The sequence below is a fragment of the Archocentrus centrarchus genome, chromosome 20 (assembly GCF_007364275.1).
Source record: "Archocentrus centrarchus isolate MPI-CPG fArcCen1 chromosome 20, fArcCen1, whole genome shotgun sequence".
Taxonomy (NCBI): Eukaryota; Metazoa; Chordata; class Actinopteri; order Cichliformes; family Cichlidae; genus Archocentrus; species Archocentrus centrarchus.
In genome coordinates this window covers 15,902,056-15,924,938 of record NC_044365.1, presented here as the reverse complement: position 1 = coordinate 15,924,938, position 22,883 = coordinate 15,902,056, and the positions used below count along the sequence as shown (strand labels likewise).

The following is a 22,883-nucleotide window of genomic DNA, read 5'->3' as shown; positions in this document are numbered from 1 at the left end:
TTGGACCAGCTATGTCTTAATCAGCTGTTCGCGCCTTGTAAGGGCAGGAAAGCCGTGATTCAGCAGCGATCGCCTGGCGTTAAAGGATTAATCAGATAGGCAGAGAGTAGACTGCAAATTTAAAATTTAATATTAATCAGGCTGCACAAACAACCTACATAGGTATACTGTGTACAAATTGTTCATCCCTCAGTGTAATTAGAAGAACAAAACAGGGCAGGTCATTAGGCAGGAGAAACAGGATCAACTCCTCAAAGGCCTTTGGTGTTTCTGATTTCCAATCTTTTGTTTTATAATTTGTATTTGGAGCACTCTATTATATGTTGAATATATAAAGAAATGTTTGATATAGGCCTAATGTATGCTTTTACATTAGTAGTTCATTTTACAATTTTTTTTATAAAAATTAAAATCTAAGGAGCCATTTGGGAGCCAAAAGAGCCGGCTCTTCTTTGGGAGCCGAGCCTAAAGATCACGCAGCCGACGCTCCATGCTTTAACATGGAAAAACAATGTGGTGTTAACAACTAAGAAACAGCCACACTGCTCCTGTCTGACCTGTCTCATTTATGACTTCTAGTCATAAATGATATTCACGATCATGCACTGTTAAAGGTATTTAGAGTCTGAGGCAGGACCCACCGGATAATCTGTACTTTACTTAGACCGGGTCCAAATTCAACTCTGATCAGGTCAGGCTGGGTGTAGTTTTGGGTTGTAGTGATATGACATTAATATTGATATTATTTATGATGATTAATAATTGGATTTTAGATTATTATTATTATTACATTCATGCTCTTTCCTGCCACATGTGCTTATTGATTGAGCCAAACAACTGTGTGTTCGAACACTCTGTTATTCTCTGTATAACAGAGAATTCTTTGGAGTCACTTTGGTTATTCTCGTCAAGGGCCTAAATTTGGGTCCAACACTGGGGGGGTTAATCTCTCTGCCTATTTATTTATTTATTAAATCATTTACTTTTCTAAAAGGATTCAGGAGATTTTGGGTTAATTAGAAATGTATTAGAAAAACATTGTAATGCTTTTACTATGTATTTATTTAACTTTATTTGTATTTACTCTGCACCTTCAACAATTAAGAAAAGGCTTACATTTTGCACATTTCTTCCAAGTATCTTTCATGAACCTGTTTTGTTTTACTACCAATTTTGCAGCATCCATTCCACTTTTAAAGAAACTGTTTTCATTTGGCCAAATATAATAAATAAAATATTTTTACAGCAGTCTGTTCTCCACTTACTATTAAACACGTTCTGTAAAGAAAAAGGTTTGAACTTGATGTGTTTAAAATATAACGAGTCTCATCCTGGACCTTTCTGGGACTCTTATCTTCAGTCCTGTTATCAGTACTAATATTAGTCATTACTAACTAAATACATAAAATGCTATGTGTGTGTTCACTTGAGTAAAACTATACAATTGTTTAATGAGTTTAGTTTATTACATATTACAGGTATTGTACTGTGCCGCATGTGTGCAAATAACCACTTTTATCTACTTTTTCTTTTGACTCATTGTCAGATTAGGAGGAGCAGGTCTAACGGAGCTAAAATACCTGAACCGGTATTCATAGTGTGTCTGGTACACAGCAGCATAGTTATTAAATCATCAGCTAACAATACATTTACATTTACCTCATTTTTATTTTTCCGTTTTTTTACAAGGGGTGTTGTGCTCTTCATTTTTTCAAACTACACCCGCTGCCCAGCAGCTGCTTCCACAAGAAAGCTGCCGCCTGGTAGAGAAAGCGGGTTGTTGGGTGATACCAAGTTTTTGTGGGGAGAGGGGGGGTTACATTACCAAATGATTAAACATGTTAGTAGTTTACCTAAAATTGATAATGAATAGAGAAAAATAACATGTTATTCATGTAAGATGTTTTTTGTAAATCGAAATGATGTGACTTTATTGGATCAGATTATTGGGGGAGTCATAACCCGCCTATCCCCCCCCGCAAATTACGCGCATGATTCACGTGTTTTTTTTGGTTTTTTTGTTAATTTTGGGGGGGGGGGGTTCTCTTGTCTCGGTTGCTGAGCCTAGAATGAATCTGATTCATAGAACACAAAGCACATTTCATTTATTTAGGGATGGAACCGGTTCCCAGTAGTTCAGTTCCTTGGAATCGTTAGTCTGCTTGCTTAATGAGCCAGTGTGAAATAAGAACGTTCGTCTTACATGCAGACAAGAAGCAACATGCCAGTGAAACTCCAGCATACAGGCAGCGAGCCGAGGGGATATAAGAATACCCAAGCAGTCATCAGCCCCCCCCAGAAAAAAAAAAGAGCCACAATCATCCCCGTGCCAAAAAGGTCATCCATCACCAGCCTAAATGGTTACCGCCCTGTGGCCCTCACACCGGTAATCATGAAGTGCTTTGAGAGGCTGGTTCTCCAGCACATCAAAGACCACCCCCCCACCCCCACCCCCACACACACACACAAACACACGCACACACTTTTGACACCCATCAGTTTGCATATTGTGCAAACAGATCCACAGAGGATGCCATCGCTGTAGCTCTCCACTCTGTGTCGAGCCACTTGGAGCAGCAGCAGCGCTGCGCTCGCAAGCTGTTTGTGGATTACAGCTCAGCGTTCAACACAATCATCCCAGATATTCACCACACACACACACACACACACACACACACACACACACACACACACACACACACACACACACACACACACACGTCCCTGGATAAAGGCCTTCTTAACCAACCGGCCCCAGACTGTGACATTTGGCCCCCATCTCTCCTCCACCCTCACACTGAGCACTGGCTCCCCAGGGCTGTGTGCTGAGCCCCCTCCTGTACTGCCTCTACACCCATGACTGCAGTCCGACCCACAATAACAACCTCATCGTCAAATTTGCTAACGACACCACAGTGGTTGGACTCATCTCAAGGGGAGATGACGCAGCCTACAGAGAGACGAGGTCCTGAAGTTGATAGCCCGGTGTTCAGAGAACAACCTGCACTGAACACCATGAAAACCAAAGTAATCATCATCGATTTCAGGAAACACAGGACTGACCCAGCCCCCCTCTACATCAACGGCGAGCGTGTGGAGAGAGTCCACACCTTCAGGTTTCTTGGTGTCCTCATCTCTGCTGATCTCTCTTGGTCAGATAACATCACAGCTGTTATCAAGAAGGCTCAGCAGCGACTTCACTTCCTGAGGGTCCTCAGGAAGAACAGCAAGTGCGCCCTTTGCAAGAGGTGGCTCACCTGCTGCTCTGTTCTCAGGATCACAGAGTTGTACTTTACAGATTCTATGTTTTACATTTCTGTTGAAAATTCAGAAAGCTTTTGTGCTCTGTGCTCATCTTAATGGTTACATTTGCTTACTTCATTTTTTTTGCTGCATAAAAATCTAACTATTATGCCTTTTTTATTGTTCATTATAATGTCATTAGGGACACTGTGATCAAGCCCTTTCACACTAATGTGTGCTTTCTTTGGATTCAGTAACAATAATATTAATACTAATAACTTTATTTGTACAGCACTTTTCAAAACACAGAGTTACAAAGTGCTTCACAGTTTGAATAAAAGCTACACATAAGTATACATGTTACAAACACATAAAGATACATAATCAGACATATGGTCAGACAGTCATTCCAACACACATTTCTAGCTTCAAACTATGAACCCAAAGGGGAAAAGACTGAGGGAATGCTGACCTATAAAAATGTGTTTTTCAGCAGTCGTTTAAAACAAATCACAGAACGAGCCGAGCCGACGGGATAAGGAAGGCTGCTCCAGAGTTTGGGAGCCGAAATCTCCAAAGCCCGAGCGCCTCTGGTTTTAAAGTTTGAGTGTGGGAGAGTTTGGAGACCCAGGTTAGAGGAGGGTCTGATATATGAGCAGGGACCTGCAGAGCTTTAATAACAGTGTTTCATGTCACCTGTAACACTGTAACACCTGTAAAAAGATCCTCTACAGTGAGGTCCCACTGTTCAGATTCCATAAAAAATGTGTTTTAGGCATTAAAAGCTTCACTGAAACATGGATCAGGACAGCAGGAAATCAGTATAGTGGTGTTTTGCATCGGGAGAGACAAACCCAGCAAACAGTCGAGTGAAAGCCTCTGAGACCCGTGAACTCCTCCATGGACCGAAGACGTGAGGAGATCAGGACCAGGACAAATCTGTGACAGAATCAGAATGCTGCACTGACCCCGTCAGAGTCCAGACCTGAACCCGATCACACTCTGTCGTTGGACCTGCAGAAATGATTTTATGCTGTACTTCAATCATGCTGTAAATGAAGCAACAATGGCTTCAATTCATCCAGACATCCATATTTTTATGTCCTGTGTGCAGTGAAACCCATTATTGAGACTCCAAGCTTCTATTTATTATTACATTATTACAACTTATTACAGCACGCTCAATGACAGATTAGTCCTTTTGTAATATCATGAATTTATTATGACACATTTGAAAGGAGGTCTAGTATAATTCCTGAAACATCGGTGTTGTATGGAGAGTAGACTAACAGCAGGCTTAACATTGACATGAGTGTGTGTGCAGTGTCAGTCATATCAGTGAATTACTTTTACATTCATTTTCACACTTCAGGTAACAGTTCCCAGAAGGAGCCTGACCTCGTACAGAGGCCTTTAAAGCTCAGTGATGTAAAGGCAGCAGGACACTGCAGGTAGTGACGAATGTGAGGTTATCATCTGCCATCAACCCTGAAGCATGAGAGAGAAACACCGGGCTGACCGGACTCCAACCTCAAGACAAAAGACAACACTTTAAAATAAAATCATAAATAAGAGTCTCACAGAACCTCTTCTGATTCATCTTGTTGCTTTTTTAAAAAAAAATATTCCTGCTCTCAGTGCCTCTGAGGAACGGTGACAGTCTAACACAACAGTTTCTGAACATATTAAAAACATTTACACCTCTTTTTCTTGTAGTGTTCAGTGGTTGCTGTGAGAATAACGGCCTGATCACGTCAGCATTTTAAAAAGTGAGATTTTGCTGTAAATCCAGTTAATTTAATAATCAGGGTGAAGTAACTCACTGATGTTTTTCACGCTTAACTCCACATTGGAAAAAGCTGACATGAAAATTTGCATAGTTAATTAATTTCAGTTGACAGAGAGGGAGCCCAAATTTTAGTGGATTGCTCTACTTAAATGTATCTTTTCACTTCTGTTGGAGTATGAAATCCTGCCCTACAAAAACCACATGGTACAAATATCTTTAACCTATTTTCCTCTTCAGTGACCTTTGTACCAGAGGGGAGGACAGAGCTGTGGGGACACACTCCACGAGGATTTTTAACTCATTACTGATCCAAAATTATATTTGTGCCAACGCCAGCTACATAACTGCTGTGTAAGGTGAGGCGGGGCCTTAAAGCTGTGCAGCAGCTGTAAGCGGCTTTCAGCTCTGCAAACTTTGCTCCACTAATTCCTGAGTATCCCCCAGAGCTGGGCCTCATTTGGGTGAAGGACCACGATCTTTCAACAGAGTCTGGTTTTTCTAGGCTCCTCAGGAAGACATTACAGTGTAGCTGTTTATCAGAGAAGATGCAGCCAGACTTTCCAAACAGTCATTTTAAAGCGTGTACTCTCATAAAAAAAGAAAAAAATTAAAGAGACTTTTTCTTTCTATGAAGCTTCGAGTTCCTCTTCAGTGTGTAGCAGTGCGCGTGTTTGTTGTGTTAGTATTTCATTAGTGACTGGTCTCAGGTCAGCTTAGACCCAGCCTGGGGGTCTGACTGTCCGTTGGTGCTGCCTGTCGTCAGAGGGCTGCTCTCACTCAGGTTGGTTTCTCCTGCAGCTGCGCCTGAAACAGAAGGATGGGTAACACACATCAGTCTGTAATTTCTCAGGTCCACCAGGATAAAATAAATGCACTTTATCACCCAAATACAGTCATTTGCTTTCATAAGGAGAGTTAGATTTAAAATAAAAAAGTCCTGACAGCATCTTAGAAGACAAAAGTCATGTAACAAATAATATATAGTAATATAATATATAATAATAATTATATATATCATTATAAAGCTCTCACACTCGATGTGGCTGTTTTCAGAAGCTGTTGATTCACGTTGGCAATTTGGGGGTGGGGGGTAAATATTCTGGCCATCTATTTAATTATATATTATCATATATGATTTGCAATTAGTTGTGCAGAGATCTTAAATGATCCTCTGGCTCCCCCTAGTGTCTAACTGCATTAGTGTCCTCTATTATTACCAACCTTTTACTGAATGCAGCTCAGTGACCGCTTCGGGATCTTTTCTGGACTTCACGTTTCCTCCTGCAGACAGAAGAGAGGGAGAAACGTGATAAATACATCAACGGAGACTTGAGCTGAAAACTCTGTGTACTTGTAACCCATCAAGGCCACACTGCTTAGGCACAGAGGGGACGATCAAATAGGCCCAAAAATTACTTCCTACCACCTTTTCCTCATTACTTCAGCTTCACCTCAGTGGAAAACAACACAAGTTCAAGGAATGAGAATGAGAAAAACAACAAAAAAGGCAACATATAACAGGAAGTAAAATCAATAATAACCGTGATGAGCATCTGAATGAAGAAGAAAGGTGATTTAAATGACTTTGGATGTGGTGTTGCTGGTGTGAGGCAGGCTGGTCTGAGTATTTCATAAAAACTGCAGTAAAGCTGTTTTTCTGATGTTTTTTCCCTCCTAGAGTCCATCCTTACCTTTCAGCTTCCTGTAGGCCAGGACTCCTACTAGAACCAAAATCAGTAGTCCAGCCACGAGTCCGAGAATCCACCAGTGAGACGGAGGTTCTGCTGTGGCTTCATGAGCTGCACGAAGGAACACAAATAAAAGTAATGCAAGCTTAAAAACTACACATTATTACACAAGACAACATTAATTAATACATTAATTAATTACATTAATTAATGTATTAATTAATGTTGTTTGTGCGTCTACAGCCTGTTTTAATAATGCAGTGGGGTGCATAATATGTTTTGGTTTTTTGGGGGGGTTCAAATAGTGAAATCAAAGCATGTCCAGGTGTTCCCTGTGTGCAGAAAGCTCTGAATGCTCACTTTCAGACTGGTGCACACAAGTCAGACTGGGAGCACAGAAGCACCGCCCACCTGCTGTTCAGTACTTTTGTCTGTAAGGGCCAGCCAATCAAAAGAAAGTTGGCCTAAAAGGGAGGAGCTAAAGGTTACATCAAGGCCCAACACAAGATAAACAGCAACTGTGAATCAGGCAAAGCGGCTCTAGCAGAGTCTAAGATTAATAATTTGGAGCTGGGAATGTCACAGCAGGCCTTCTTTGGGAATTACAATAATCGGCTGTTTGAGAAAAAGAACATTAAATTACATGCTGCGTTTATCTGAACCTTTAACCCGACCCAGTGCTAAATGTTTGCTGTACTGAACTATTGTGTCCAGTTTTTTAAATAATAATAATAATAATAATTAAATAATTGTAACCTCACCATCAGGACTGACGATGGTGACGTCACTGCGTTCGGTGTGTGTGCCGTGCGGCATGGAGAAGACACAGGTGTATCTGCCCGTGTGCTCGGAGTGCTTCGGGTCCATGAGTCTCAGTGAGCCGTCTCCAAACTGGACCCTGAAGTGGTCCAGCTCCACGTGGCTCTTCCAGTCCGGTGAGGACCTGGTTTTGCCCGACCGGCTGTCGTAGTTGAAGATGGGTGAGGGGTGCTCGCTATTGGAGAAGGTCCAGTGGAGGGAGGGGTTGTTCATGTAGCTGGGGGCGCTGCAGGGGATGGTCAGGTCTTTCCCTTGAAATTCTTTGATTTCTACAACAGAGCACAAAAGAGGTCACTACAAAATTAAAAGATTAAATAAAAACAAAAAACATCCACTTCTGTTAATCAAACAGAGACTGAACGCATTCATATAAACAGTTGGTGGCGCCATTTCTCCAGTTCTGCACCATTAAACAGAGAAAGATTTAATGTGACAAATCCATACAAATCCATACAAATCCAATCAGGCTTAGCAAAAAGTGTAAACTGCAGAGAAGTCATTAACAGTTCATGAAGAAAATAAAATAATGTTACAAAATACTCTACATGTCAGAGTTTTCTTCTCTCAAAGGGATGCTTTGTTTACTGCAATGCAGGAAAAAGTGTTCTTCACAATTTTTCTTAACCGATACTGACAGAGTGGTAATCTATCCAGGGAGCACCACGGCCCTCAGCTAATTACAGCTGGGATAGGCTCCAGCCCCCCGAAACCCTGAACTGGATAAGCAGAAGCAGATGGATTGATGATAAATGAATGATTCATGGATGTCAGAAATAAATGTGTAAAGTTTTTCCTGCATGTGCATTTTAATTTAAATCAGTAAAATGCACATAAAATCAGATCAGTGGAAGCTTTTGTTAGTTTTATTAAGTGTAACTGAACTGAGAGCACGAGAACGGTGGAAACTATACCCATCATGGCAGAGAGGGGGAGTAGTGGACTATATTTTAACACAGTGGCTTCTATAAAGAATTTATCACCTCTTTCCCTGAGTGAGCCGGTCCAGGTGGGTCCGCCATAGGAAATGGTGACCTTACAAATGTAGACGAGGTTAGGGGGTCCAGTTAGCCTCTTGAGACGGCTGTCCACATTGTACAGACCCTTCTTGTTAGCCAGAATGCGTGTTATCGGCCGGAGGTCCTCGAAAGTTTGGGGTTCGGTCTCCCAGGTTACTCGAGGGGCCGGGTAGACATCCTGGACGGTGCACTTCATCTCCTCATAGCCACTCAGCCTGGACAGCTCCAGGACCAGGCCTCGGATTGGGGCTACACACACACACACACACACACACACACACACACACACACAAAGAAAAACGCAGCATGCTAAATGCTTCCTAGAAACCCCCAGTGATGGACACTAAATGTCAGGACCGATATAGCCTGACATTAAGTGATATCATTCTGATATGGATAACACTGGAGCTCTGTTAACACAACATACAGAGAAGGCTGGTTAGCTCACATTCACATTCAGTAGGCTGTGTTATCAAATAATTCATAAGAGCATTTCTGTGATAGTTATACCTGTGCAGCACTGTGCAAAAGTCTTGAGCCAAATCTCGTTTCTTTATATTTTATTATCAGAACAGAAAAATAGGTGCAGTTATTTATTGGAACGTCTGCAAATGTTTACTCTCCAAATATGGAAACACAGGATATAAAGCAAAAGCAGACTTTGTGCAATTCCAGTGAGCTCTAAAGTCAATAATTATTTAATGATTAATTGTCCAGCATAGCCTGAACTCTGAGGAAGGCTTTCTTTAGTCTTCAGGAATCATTCTCCAGGCTTCTTGAAGGACATTTAAAGCTCTTCTTTGGATGTTTCTCTCTTTTGTTCTGTTCTCTGTCAAGATGATCCCACACTGCTTCAATAATGTTGAGGTTTGGGTTCTGGGGAGACCAAGCCATATCAAATTTGGTTCATCTCTCCATAAGTTCTGTGGCCACTGTTTTTTAGTCCAGTTCTGGTTAATGTGGTAGACCTCAGTCTTTTCTCCCTTAAGAACGGCTTCATGACAGCTACTCTTCCACTGAGACCATCTCTGATGAGGCCTCAGCGAATAATAGATGGAGCAATAGCTCCTTAGGAATCACCTTGTTGGTGCAAAAATGCTATTTTATGCTGTTAAACTGTGTTATCATTGGTATTTTTCATAGATTCAACTAAAGAAATGTGTTTTTGTGACAGGCTGTTAGTATCAAAGGGCCTAATGATAGCATTTATGTTGTGTAGACATGACACTGGTTCATCCCATGAGTCAGAGGTCTTTATGATGCCTGAACGATTAGCAGTCAGTGTTAGGGGGCTTCCCAAAACATAACATTCCTCTGAAAATGGTCAGCTGCAGGACAGGACAGCCATTGTCCCAATGAAAACTCTGAAAGACCTTCAGAAAGCCTGGAGAACTATTGCTCAGGAGCACATTAAAAAAATTAGAAGAAAATCTGGCTGAAATGTGGCTCGAGACTTTTGCACAGACTTGTGTTTCTTTTCCCCATAAATAACCTTCTCAACACTAAATGTGCAGCCCTGACAGCATTTAACTGTAGACTCACCTTCTATCTTCAGGATGACTTTGGCGTCGTGCTCGCCCTCTGTGGTGTGCACGTGACACCTGTACATGCCTCTGTCCTTCAGGCCGCTGCTCCGGAGGACCAGGGTGGCGTTTCCGCGGGATACCAGAGATGGGAAAATGGAGGCCCTTCCAGCGAGCTGCTCATGCTTGAAATGACCCACTTTGCTCTGATTGAACTTGTAGACCACCGCGCCCTGCCTGAACCACTCGATGGTCTCGTTGCTGCCGGGCTGAAAGCTGCAGGGGAGCATGCAATCCTCTGAAACGAAGCACCTCACGGTGACATCTGGAACATGGGAGGAGTCGGGATGATACGGTTAATGGTCAAACTAGAAATCCTCTGTAACTGAAGTGACTGAAGCTTGAATTTTAAACTTGTGTCAGAGGTTTATGAGGTTGTTACACCTGGATTTATGGATACTGAATACATAGTGAAATGAGGCAAAACGAGCTGTCTTTTGGCATCTGCGCCTTCTTGCACCAGCTGTGGTGAAACTGCCCGCTGAGACATAATTGAAGGACCGGTGGTGGCATAAGCTGTGGGTTTGTCAGAAAGGAGACTGTGGCATGGGTGTGTTTTTCACTTGGATTCATCTGTTTAGCTTCATTACAACTCCCTTTCTAATTGAACCTCTTATATTGCTGGTTAGGCATGAAAAACGACTTGGTTGGGCCCAGAGAAGATCAGTTTGGGTAAAAACGCAACCTTTCACAACAGTCAATGACACACCCGTCTCACTAATGCACTAACATTAAAAAAAAGTGCTTGCAACTGTGAGAAAATTGCATTATTTTACACACAGCAAGGCTGGAAATCTTTCATTCCTTCATTTTTATATCCAACAAAAGACATTATGAAAGATACATGTGATACTAAAAGACCCCTGAATGACACGTGTGGGAGACCTCTGTAACACTGATTATGTTGGCTGCCTCCAAAGAGTCACTGGAAAGCTGAACAGGGAAAAGTATCAGCAGTTGCTGCACTGCTGCGTGCACACGGCTGAGATTCACAGCAGTTTCAGTTATTTGCTGGAATCGACTCACTCTCAAAGTACAGATGTGGGCAGGTGTGCTCATTTTTCTTGGTGACTGGTGAATCTATCCATGCAGGTTTTTCTCCCCATTTATTTAGATAGCCATTTCAAACCAACTGCTCAAATAACTGCCTTAAAGTAGCATCAACATGTCTGCCAGGTGATGAGATTTGCTTCCAGAAGGACTTGTACCCACTGATCCACTGGAGCAGTTGTTGTGATCCAGTTAGGCAGGGAAATGCTCTGCAGATGCGTAGACAGTTGAGTTTAACGCTTCTTAATCACAGGCTGTTGGTTCAGCCTCTGATTGGCTTACGTTGGGTGAGATTGAGGGTTAATGTTCAGACTATGGCATTATTTATATTTTAATCTATGGTGCCAAAGATGTGAGTACAGTCACTGTAGGGTGGCTAATCTTTTACCAAGAAAGGATTGTTAAGCTGCTCAGGCCATGAATCATTAGTGCTCCAGATATGACATGTGTTACTAACAAAGTTACTATTAAAAAAAATAAGATGGGTTTAGATCGTTAGATTAATGAAATGTTTTGTTGCAGCCCTCCAAAGGCCTGTTTCAGGGTTTTAGACTCAGGTTCAGGTTACAGTTGCAGGAAGGGTTTGGCACTTAGTTGTGACGGTTAAATGATTGTTCGACTCGGGTCGTTTGGACGAGCGGTTCACAAGTATCTGCTCGTTTTGCACACAGTCACACACACACACACATAAACAGCCACACTCCGTGATCTTTATTTATTTTCAGAACAGCTGTTTTAGTTCATATTCAAGTGAAACAGAACCTTGGCTCTTATTGTGTTCTCACCAGGTCAGACAAACTAAACTACAAGAGACGCACAAAAACTCCCTCTGGAGGAGTTCAGCCATCTTTCATTCATTCTTTAATCTTTCGTTGATCTAAAGAGTAACTCTCAGTGGGGCCCACTGAGAGTTACTCTTTTGTATTAAAGCCCTGTATACAGAGGACAATAAAACATTTCACAAAGCCAGAAACCTGCATTCAGACAACACTCAACAGAAAGGAAAGGTTAAAGGTGAGAGGAGGAATCTTCACCAAAAAAGATGTCAGTGAGAGAGGAAACACATGCTTTGGGGATAAAAAAAAAAACACCACAGAGCAGCGACTGGATTATCACTGAATAAAATCTGTTTTATTATCAAATATTTGTGAAAGAGGCAGATCGTGAAGGACACTGATGTGTAAACTGCCTAAACTGATCTACTGAGATGTTTGAATGTGAGCACAAAAGCCTCAGACACAACTGAAATCTTGTTTTTACTCTCTTGTTCAAAGCAGATCCAAACTTTCAAAGTGTGAGGAAAAGGATGGACAGGTGGGTTATTCATCTGGGCAGCGATGAGCAGACAGCAGTGATGGTTACCACATGCAGGAAAGGTATGCAGGAAATCATCCTGCTTTCGTGAGAAATAGAAGTGGGGGGGGAAGAGCCTTGTTCGATCTAGTTCTTACACGCCTGCTTTTAATGTCCTGACAGGCAGGAAGTGTGACTGAAGACATTCCTGAGGAATGGTTGAATACCCACATAGACGACGATAAGAACAGCAGTGGCTCTGCAGTCAGTGCTGGTAACTCAGCACAGCTTCTGCATAAAGAATGACTCAGGTTTGTTCATTTCCACCGGAAAACATTCATAACTGTTGAGACATTTTTAGAAGCAGAAATAATTTAACTTTATTGGCACTGAGTGGATCTAAAGGGTGATCAGTAAATCCCATAAAAAGAACAGGAATGGGCCATCTGTTCTCATTTGTACTTCTTTTATCGGAGATCTAAATATATTTACAGTACAGTTTTTAATAAAAACTGCTCATTAATCTTCCAAAAACAGATAATATATTAATACATTCACATACTGGAGGGTTTAATGCATTTGTTCCAGACTGTTTTCTGTAGCGGATTAATGTGCATTTGATTTAGTGCTGCTTAAGCAGACTGTGTGTCCTTTCATTAGCTTCAGATAAAAATGATTCCCCCCCACAGAAAAACCACCGAGGATTTCATCACCGAGGAGGCCCTGACAATTGCTCTAAGACAGATTTGTGAAGAACATGTTCTTTAGTCATGTTACTAACCTTACAATGATATTAATGAGTCTTTTTTTTCACAGGGTTGTACCGTATTATCATACAAACAAAGCTAGCAGGGGAAGGGACTTCTAGAATTGTATTGCTGACGGATGCCAACTCTGTGGAAGCTGTTTTCCGCCAAAAAAAATAATAAAATAAAGTAAAATCGCTGTTCGCTCTGCCAATCAAGGAAGCTCCGTGACGGTACGTCATTTCCTTGTTAACCGGAAGCAAGAGGCCGAATAATCAGCTGTCCAACAGATCGACATGGAAACATTTGAATCCTCACCTTTTATGCCGCCATTTTTTGCTAGAAGGTATTTTGAAAGTTGACTGTCAAAACGTCGACAACAACGTTTGTTAGAAACTGCTTGCTCACTGATACTGTCGGTACCCTATTTTGAGCGCACATGCGTTGCCGTCATCTGCTTCCGGGTAACAAGGAAATGACCTTTTTCACAGAGCTTCCTGATGGGCAGTAGTAATATAGTATAACGCTCAAATTCAATACCCGCTCCATATCTGGATTCATGTCCAGATGAAGCATACACATACAGGGTTTTGAAAAGTAAAGGTTTCAAAGTTAGTGCTGCAATGTTAACATGAAAGAGGAGGACTGAATTGCAGGACACTCCAGGCAGAGAAAAACTCGTAAACCCATAATCCAGATCTTTTAAGTCACTCAGTATCCTGAAGAATAATTCACATAAAAGGCAGGATATATATATATATATATATATATATATATATATATATATATATATATATATATATATATATATATATATAACACACACACACACAAATTGAGGGGAAAAAATAGTCAAGAAACATTTGACTACAAATGCTAACAATACTATCTGGCCAGTGAGGGCATTGCAGATGATTAAAAGAAAACTGAGGCCATATCCACAAAGGTGTTTTGTGGTTTTTTGTTTTTTAATGATTCTTTTGCCTTTGTTTTGAAAAATATCTCCATCCTAGAAAAAACATGTCAAGCGCTGTCAAGAGCATGCCAAAGCAACACGTGGAGATATAACCCTAATCTTTTAGAAATGTTGGCCTATCAGAAGCCTATAAACAACAACGAAAAGGAGATAAAGGTGCACACCTTTGACGCTGGAAGACTAAATGTTCAGAAGCTGAATTTGTGAAAATCTAAACCCTGGAAACATTTTATCACAAGCTCTTTACAAAAATACTTGTGTACATTGGGACAGTGTTATGAGATGAGGATCCAAATGCTGGCATGAAGAGGAAGACTGTGGTGTAATAAAAGTGATATGTTTATTCTGGGCTGATAACAGGTACATAGAAGATGAAACATCAAATACTACAAGGAACTGAAAACTATAACCTTCCTGAAACCTAAGGCATCCCCATTGTCCTCAGCCTCTGCTTCCTCTACAGAAGTGGGATTAAGGAAGTCCTCACAGTATTCCTTCCACCACACTACTATAGCCTCAGTTGAAGTCAGCAGTGCCCCACCTGCACAATACACCTTGTGAGTAGAGCACTGCTTTCCCCTCCTGAGTCGCCTGATGGTTTGCCGGAATCGCTTCAAGGCCGTCCTGTCAGCTGCCTTCGGAGTCCCACAGGCCAACCAAGCCCAATGACACTCCTTGTTCAGCTTGATGGCTCCCTTCACCTCCAGTGTACACCATCTGGTTCGAGGATTACCACCATGACAGCCACCAACCATCTTGCAGCTGCAGGTCCATGCAGCAGCCTCAACAATGGAGGTGCGGTACATGATCTATTCAGACTCAATGTCCTCAGCCTCCCTCGGAATGCTGTTGAAGATCTCGCCGACCAGGTCCTCTGCCAGGCGTTCCCAGCACACCCTCAGTGTATTTAGGTGAGCCAGGTGATCGGTCCACCAGGGCCTCCACCTTTGGACACCGCCCAATGCACACTGCACGTGTCCCCTACTGCGCCTGCTGCAGGTAGTGGGCCTACAGGAGGGCACAGCCAATGCAAAAGTGGAGAAAAAAAACCCTGCAGTTCCTCTAATGGCCACTTCAGGCTATCTCCAAAAGCGAGTCAGTCCTCATAGACTCCCATGTGAAAACATCCAACTTTACCCACTAAAATACCATATTTACTGCCAGCTATAACAAAGTTTTGGTATCTCCAGCCAAGTTAACCTATAAAACAACTGAACAGGGGTCAATGTTAAAGCAACTCATTTGTATGAATTTTGATAAGACTTGTGGCGATGTGATGATGTGGCGGATCACCCACTCTTTAAAAATGTGTAGCCCACAAACCAATGATGACTGTGTCCATTTTTTTTAAGTCTATGCTATGCAGCCAAAAAAGGAAAGGCTGCAGTAATCATCCACTGTAAAGTAATCTGGAAGAACTGCATCAGGAGGATTTAGTGCACACTTTACTGTGTATGAAATGCTTTGTGGATAATGAGATTAAAATGTGCAGGTAAAGAAAAAAAAGAGGGTGGGTCCTCTAGCATAGCACAGATTAGCTAATCAGAAAGTATCCTGTTCAGAGATGGTCTTTATTCTCCCCGACAGGTTCAGTGTTGGGACAGGTATGAGCCAAACCTGCTATCACAATGCTGCCTTTGTGCCAGCTAAAGATTATTATTTGTTTTTTTCTCAAATGCAGATCCACGTGTTTGGATAAGTGTGTGACAGTTTCTGGCAGAGCAACCTATGAATGAGTGGAGGGATCAATGCTGCTGCATCACTAGAGTGTTGCTTTCACCCTCTCCTCACTGACAGAGTCATGATGAACTCCGCCTGCTCACGCTGCCACTGTTCTGGCTCAGTCTTCCTTTTCTTGTAACTCTTTGGCAGCAGCAGCAGTGTGTTGGCTCAGACCTCTGACTCACACCTGTGCAATGCAGTGGGCGGAGCCCTACCTGTTCGTGGAAAATGCTACACCTGTTTTTGGGGGGAAAAAAACTGATCTGAAACTAACTACAAGCTGGAGCTGTCTGATAAATATAACAGTAAATATATTTACTCAAATACATAAAGGGTCTAAATATCTCTTTTAGCACTTTGAAAATCACTTATTCAACACAAGCGGGGGTGACCAAACTCGGCCTGCGGGCCTCTTCCGGCCCCGCCCCCTTCTGGTCCACAAATTGATGTAAAAAAATAACACAATTTGGCCCTTTAAGTTACTTTTTTGACATTTCATCTTCCCCTCCAATTAAGAGGGTTAAGCGAAATGTCAAAAAAGTAATTTAAAGGGCCAAATTGTGTGTTAGTTTTGACATCAATTTGTGGACCAGAAGGGGGCGGGGCTGCAAGCGGCCAGTGGGCCGCGAGTTTGGGCACCCCTGGTTTAAAGTCTTGTGTAGAGCCACTTTTTCTGTAACACCACCTGTATGAGGGTGCAGGAGCCTGAAAACTGCTCATGGTCTTATACACTTTATTTCTGATTTCCTGTGGACCCCTTTGTCTCGCTCTTGATTCACCCTGTCGTCACAATCTGGCTCGAGGCACGTGACAAAAAAGGGAGACCACTCACAGATGTGGGAGGTTGTTGAATATTTTAATGAAAATGGAACAAAGAAACCAAACAGATCCTCAGTGTACAGAGGACAGGGATCAGAATGCATTAAAATGAAGGACATAGTCAGCAAAACAACCTCCATGGGGAGAAGAGGAGAAAACAGGAACCTCCTGCACACCTGAGCTTAACAGGCTCAGGTGTGCAGCAATTAGGTCAGCTCCACCCACAAGCTACCTGTAAAAGAGAGACAGGCAACAAGACAACAAGGCCAGCCCAGTGGGTGCCCGTGGTTTTGGTCACCATACTCTGAGAGAAAACATACAATAAAAAAGAAAAAGAAAAAAGAAAGAAATCAAGGGAAAAGTATCCAAACTGTTGACACTTTGATACACATGCACAGATTCATTTACTGTGCCTGTAAGTGGGAAGCTGACAGTCTACTTTTTGAGCAGTGATGATGTTTTTGAGACCCTTCCACTATTAACAGCCAATCCCAGCAGAGCACCGATCCAATAATAATAATAATTTTATTTTCCTCATTGTCAGTTTAACTTACATTTCTTACCTGCCTACCTGAAGAAAATGATTCAACCTGAACTTTGTTTAAAGTTCAGTCATGCACGTGTTGAGATTTGAGAACTGAGCCCTAGTGTGTGTGTGTGTGTGTGTGTGTGTGTGTGAGTGAGACAACACCCTTCCCTCTGAAATGCTTCGAGCTGTTAGAATCAGTTGCATCATTGTCAGTTTCCTTTCCAAATCCGACTCAGCGGTTGGCAGTGATGCTGGGAGCTGCTCAAACAGTTTTCCCTTTAAGTTCAGCCGCTCTTCGACTTGTTGTGGTCGGAGGATTTTTCCATTCACTGATGTCACAATTTAACTGAGAGGAAAAAGCCTGAATCTGCTGCCTGTCTAATCTGAGAGTTCCCTTCTCCAGGGAGAAAAGCCCTTTAACATGCAGCCTTAAGATTCATTCTTTTTTTTTCTTAACAAACTGGATCTGTGTAACAGGTTCTGTAAAGAAACCCTTCAGGCCTTTAATCCCTGTGAGTGGATCAGATGAAACTCCAGAACAAAGAGGAATTTGTGTCTTACCTGGGGTTTTGTTCTGTGTGGTGAAGCTGATCCAAAGGAGGAAACAAGCCCAGGTGTGTATCGCTGACATGATTTCCTTTCAGCTACACGCATTTAAAATGCAGGCAGACACACATGCAGTGGGACGACACAGAGAAAAGCATTCACACGAGCCTTCAGTCCAAAATCCTTCCACTGAGGTAATTTCAGCCAAATGTCTCCACTCTTTTTTTCCCCTTTCAGCAGGTTTTTCCTCGAGTCCCTCTGGGTGGTTTGGTGCTGCAAAAATACAAGGAAGAGAGAAAAAACATAATTAGAAAAGCATTCCTGATGATGTGGAAACAAAAAGATACACTGTGCAAAACATGACAGAACACGCACAACTTTGAGAGGAAAAATTCAGGTTTGATCTTTTGATGAAAGTGAGATTTGCAGCTGGATCTCTGCACTCTTTCATCCACCTCAAACCCAGAAGCCTCTTTTCATTGTTCCCCATCATTCCTCTCTGTCTTTTCATCCTCTTCTCCTGCATTCCAAACCTCTCTTTATATCTGCAGAGCGCTTTGATAAGTGAGGGAAAAGGATACATCTGCTGCCCGTGCACAATGAAGCCCTCTCACTGTATTTTGACACCATCTTAACTTCTTCAAACAAATGCACCTGAACTCCGTCCTGCACATCAAAGAGCACAAGTGTGTGCAGTCAGTCTCTCTTAAAGGCAAAGGAAGTTTATTACAGTGCAAATGAAACAGAAGAGGAAGAAGGAACAATTCAGGATGAGCAGAGTGATGAGATTCAGCTCAAGTGTCGGGTGGGAAGACGCAGCCTGAGCCATTGTTGGATCCTTCCTGCATTAGAGGGAGGATTGTCTTCAGCTCTAAGTGTATAAACACCACATAAAAACGACCTTATCTCGTATGTATTGCTGATGCCTGTTTGTTGGCTGAAGATGAAAGACAACACTTGGATTTTTTCCAATAAGTGCAACACAATAAAAGCATTCTTTGCATTATGAATAACAAAGAATGAGGTTATTGAGCAGCTGTATCTAATTTAAGATCAGCAATGATAGCAGTGCACATGAGTCTGCAAATAATCTTTAAGAAATCGATAAATAGTAGCTACCAAACCAAATGTTTAACAGAAGAAAATATGTGCCAGGAAAATGGCAGATATCCTTGGATAAAGAAAAGATAACGACATTTTTTCACAAATGAATTCCAGCGGGTAATAAATCTGAGTAAGAAGTGAATTGCATAAATGCAGAGAAATATGCTCCTGATAATAATGCATAACTTATTCTGCATTAATAATATTTTAAAGAGGTTATCTGAATTGCCAAATACAGAAACTCAGACAGCCTCTAAATTTTTCATAAACCCTGGTTATCCCCTACTTCTAATTTTTAAGGATCACGACACATTAACAGTAATTCCTGGACCTCAGGTGCATTCTCAGGAGGCAACAATATCTCTGTGCTTTACTTCATCAGTAAGAAAATGGAAGAATGACACTAAAAAAGCTGTTTGAAATTTGTCTTTTAGTCAGCCCGACACAAAAACTGCTGCGCTGAGCTGCATGGAGAGGTCTAAGACGGGCAAACGAATGCTTTGCCAATTGGCTGCAGACTCCAGTCAAGTTTTTATTATTTTTATCTTTAATTTTGTTATGTTAGGACGTTCTCATATCAACAGATTGCTTCAGGGCATGGACGTTACTGTTTTTTCCCCTCACAAAATAGAGGCTTGTCAGAAAGAAAGAGAGGAGTCCTAACCCTAAGAAAATTAAAAGGTAAAGGCCAAATTAAACCCCCCCCTCCCCACTTAGGCCGCTGTGATCCAGATGATGATTCATGGCACTCGTAGACATGGCGTCACTGCAGAAGCACGGCCGGGTAATGAGAAAGTGCCTTTCTAAACAGTGCGAGCTCATCAAAGAGCAAAGACTGCACGCCCTCCAGCAGGGCTGAGAACTCCCCCCACACCATCCATGTTGTGAGCACGTGTATCCAGAGCAGCATCTGACTCCACGTTGGCTTCTAAAGATCAACAGGATGTGTCTCCCAGCTTTAGTGTTTTCAGTTTGATACGTGTTTGCGGAGAAAACACACAATGTTCAGTTTTGCCTCGCAAAGAAATTTAGAACCAGAACACACAAGCTAAGCAGAGCCGACTCCCACCTGTGGTTTCAATTTGTTTGCAGATCTGACCGCAAGTTTTTTAGTAATCCTACCAACAAACCAACAAACCAATCAGGAGGCCGACCTTCTAAAAAAACACGTTTCACCCTTTTCCCACTATTCTAGTTTTGTTCAGGTCTGTCATTTTGCTGCCCCATATTGCAAAGATTAATAAAGATACACACAAAGCCAAAAAACAAACTGCATCCTTATCAAGCTCACATCATCTTGTGTTTACTCACAAAAGACACAAAATACTGAAGAAAACTGCAAATTTTCAAATTAAGTGTACAAAAGCACAACAACAAATACAAAAAAACCCAAAAAACAAAAAAACCCCACTAAAGTTCATTTTAAAAAATAACCTTAAAAAGACCTTTTTTAATATAGAAATCAACTATGTGAGCTCATATCGCACATACTGTGAGTTTGCTCCACTGGCTTCTTTATGAATGAAGATAAGAGAAATATTTTTATAGTCTTGCTTCAAAGCCAACACAGAAAATTCAGGAGTTTAGTTTCTCATAATCCTCTATGAATGAAAACAGCTCAGCTGATGTGGTTTTAGTGTCTCTATATGCACAAATTACTGAAAAAAAAAAATCAATAAGTACTTACAGAAATTTCCAGGCATCAACTGTAAATCTAATCTTAGCAGAAGTAGAAAAGGTGTAACTTTTTAAAGTGCTGAAATCTGTCAGAGAAGTGGTGGTAAACCAGTGTGAAACCTCCAAACACCAAAAGCAGTGACTTACAGTGACTCAGCTCCAGTTCAGAGGAAATCCAGGAGAAAGAGGAAGAGTTGAAGAGCTGAGCTGAGCTGAGCCTGCTACTTCCAGAGACTGAGTGTTAACTTGACTGGCTCAACAGGTTATTTAGAGAATAGGCTCCACACACACACTCTCACACTCACGCTCACACACTGAGGCAAACTTTTCACCATTCACACAACACTATCAAACACACACCCTCTGAATGGGTGGAGTTTGGTTGTAATTGGCAAAGTCACAAAGACACACACAGACACACGAGACCCTTCCAGAGTTTTCCCTGCTGCAGCACGAAATGTCAGGGAGCAGAGCCGTTTTAGTGTGTGCTGTGTACCATGTGCTATGTGATGTATGCCAAACCGTCCAGCCATTTGACACCTGCTGAGTCCAAGCACACACAGAGGAGCAACAGTGAAGCAGATTTTCTCGTCTAATTTTGGGATCACAAACAGACTGGATTTACAGTCAGGTTCACGCCGTCCTCCTGTGCTGGCTCTCTCTCTCCTCTGTCTGCTCGTGTTTGTGTTGCGTTGACCTTGTGTTTCAGGGGTGGGACTGATCTTGGGTTCCAACTGTTTTGCTCCACACACCTGAAAGGACACACCTGTACCTGATCATCTGGTTTGCTGCCACCACATAAGGCGGTGATTTGCCTGTGGTCACTGCTGCATTGCTGAATTATCAACAGTTAGCAGAGTGACTTCCTGGTTTGTTGCTTTGCTCTGTTTTTCCTATGGAAGTCACTCAGCTTGTTGTCCTCTGGACAGGCTGTTCTGCGGGCTGAAGGGCCGGAGCTCTAACTACCCCTGTGTGCTCGTTAATAACCTGCTTTTAAAACTGACTCCAGTCCACCCGCCTTGGAAATAAATCCCCTTTAAATTCATTTTTAAGTTAAACTGCTTGCAGATAAACTTGTGCTGTTGTCTGCAGGGTTCATGCTTCACGGCTTAAAGGCAGTGGGAATAATAAAGGTCTTTTCCATTGTTCCTTCATCTCTTTTGTTATTTATGACTGAAATAGTTAAGAAACTACAAGCTGTACTCTGAACAGTTGAGCAAACACATGTCCGAACAAGCCAAGTAGCAATTACACATCACATTATCACATGAAGTAAACTGAAGGAGCACATACCTGTCCCCCGGCATGCCTTTGGAGAAGTCGGCTTTGGATGGCATTAAAACAGAAATGGTGATTAATGCAATTTGTATAGTATATTAAAAATAATTGAGACAAGATCAGATTCAGGAAACAGGTGAGGCTGTCCTTACTTTGATCTTTGTTGATAGTTAATACAATTAAATATGTTTGGAAACACACAGTGAGAATCTAAGGATGGGTCCTGGTCTTCTCAGAAGGCTAAAATCCAGCACCAGCTTTATTTTTTAATTCAGTGGTAAATTATTCCCATTAATATGTTGGTCACACACATCTTACAATGTAGCACATTATTGAAGAACCAGCTGTTAAAGGAGGAAAAAAAGAATAATGCACTTCAATAGCTCTTGGAAGAGGACAATGTTACATGAATCATTAGATAAAGGTTATTGTATAAATAAAACATGTAATGACTCCAAAGTCCTTTGTGGGGAGTCGCCCCACTCGTGGTAACGCCCCCATGCAGATATTTACTCCATTACCACGCATCAGAATGACATCCTTGGCATTATGAAATTCTCCTATGGGCCTCTGTTTCTCAGGAACTCATCAGTTATGGCTGACTGAAGCTTTTCAGGTACCTGTGGCTCAGGTGGTAGAGCAGTTTGTAATCACAGTGCTGGCAGCTCCTCCATGAGTCCTTTATTAAGAATCTGATCCCAAAGCTGTTCCCAAGTCTCAGCTGCCTTTCAAGGGACACACATTTTCTCCCAGGCATGGTCAGCAAGAGGCACCCACAGACTGTAGAGGTGTGACACACCAATTCAGTGCAAAGTAACAGACTGTTAACGTACGAGAATTTTGGACATTTTAACATCTACAGGGAGACTCCCTTTTTGTCCCAGCTTAACTTAATTTTTCAGGTCTGAGGGCTGGACAACAAAGCCAGGCTGTCTTTGTGTTAGCTGGCATCACAGCGGTGGTTACCATTTTTTTCCGTTAACTCGGACTTTCTGCTCCAGACTC

At 42.0% G+C, this 22,883-nt stretch overlaps 1 protein-coding gene across 1 annotated transcript; it reads right to left on the bottom strand.

Moving 5' to 3' along the window:
• Window positions 1–3,695: 3,695 nt before the first annotated feature.
• On the bottom strand, window positions 3,696–20,921 carry LOC115799662 (V-set domain-containing T-cell activation inhibitor 1-like). Its single transcript, XM_030756911.1, has 8 exons — window positions 20,748–20,921; window positions 17,835–18,092; window positions 10,098–10,403; window positions 8,520–8,804; window positions 7,482–7,808; window positions 6,724–6,831; window positions 6,254–6,313; window positions 3,696–5,836 (listed from the first exon to the last, which is right to left on the bottom strand). Exons 2-8 carry the CDS (start codon window positions 17,902–17,904, stop codon window positions 5,736–5,738), a joined length of 1,257 nt encoding a protein of 418 aa, XP_030612771.1. The 5' UTR covers window positions 17,905–18,092; window positions 20,748–20,921; the 3' UTR covers window positions 3,696–5,735.
• Between the last annotated feature and the right edge of the window lie 1,962 nt (window positions 20,922–22,883).

Excerpts from the sequence above, each read along its gene's own strand:
- LOC115799662 (XM_030756911.1), bottom strand. The coding sequence starts at position 17,904 with ATGTCAGCGATACACACCTGGGCTTGTTTCCTCCTTTGGATCAGCTTC. Across the intron at positions 10,404-17,834 it reads CACACAGAACAAAACCCCAG|ATGTCACCGTGAGGTGCTTC; the intron begins GTAAGACACAAA and ends CCCATGTTCCAG. Across the intron at positions 5,837-6,253 it reads TGAGCTGCATTCAGTAAAAG|GCGCAGCTGCAGGAGAAACC; the intron begins GTTGGTAATAAT and ends CTTCTGTTTCAG.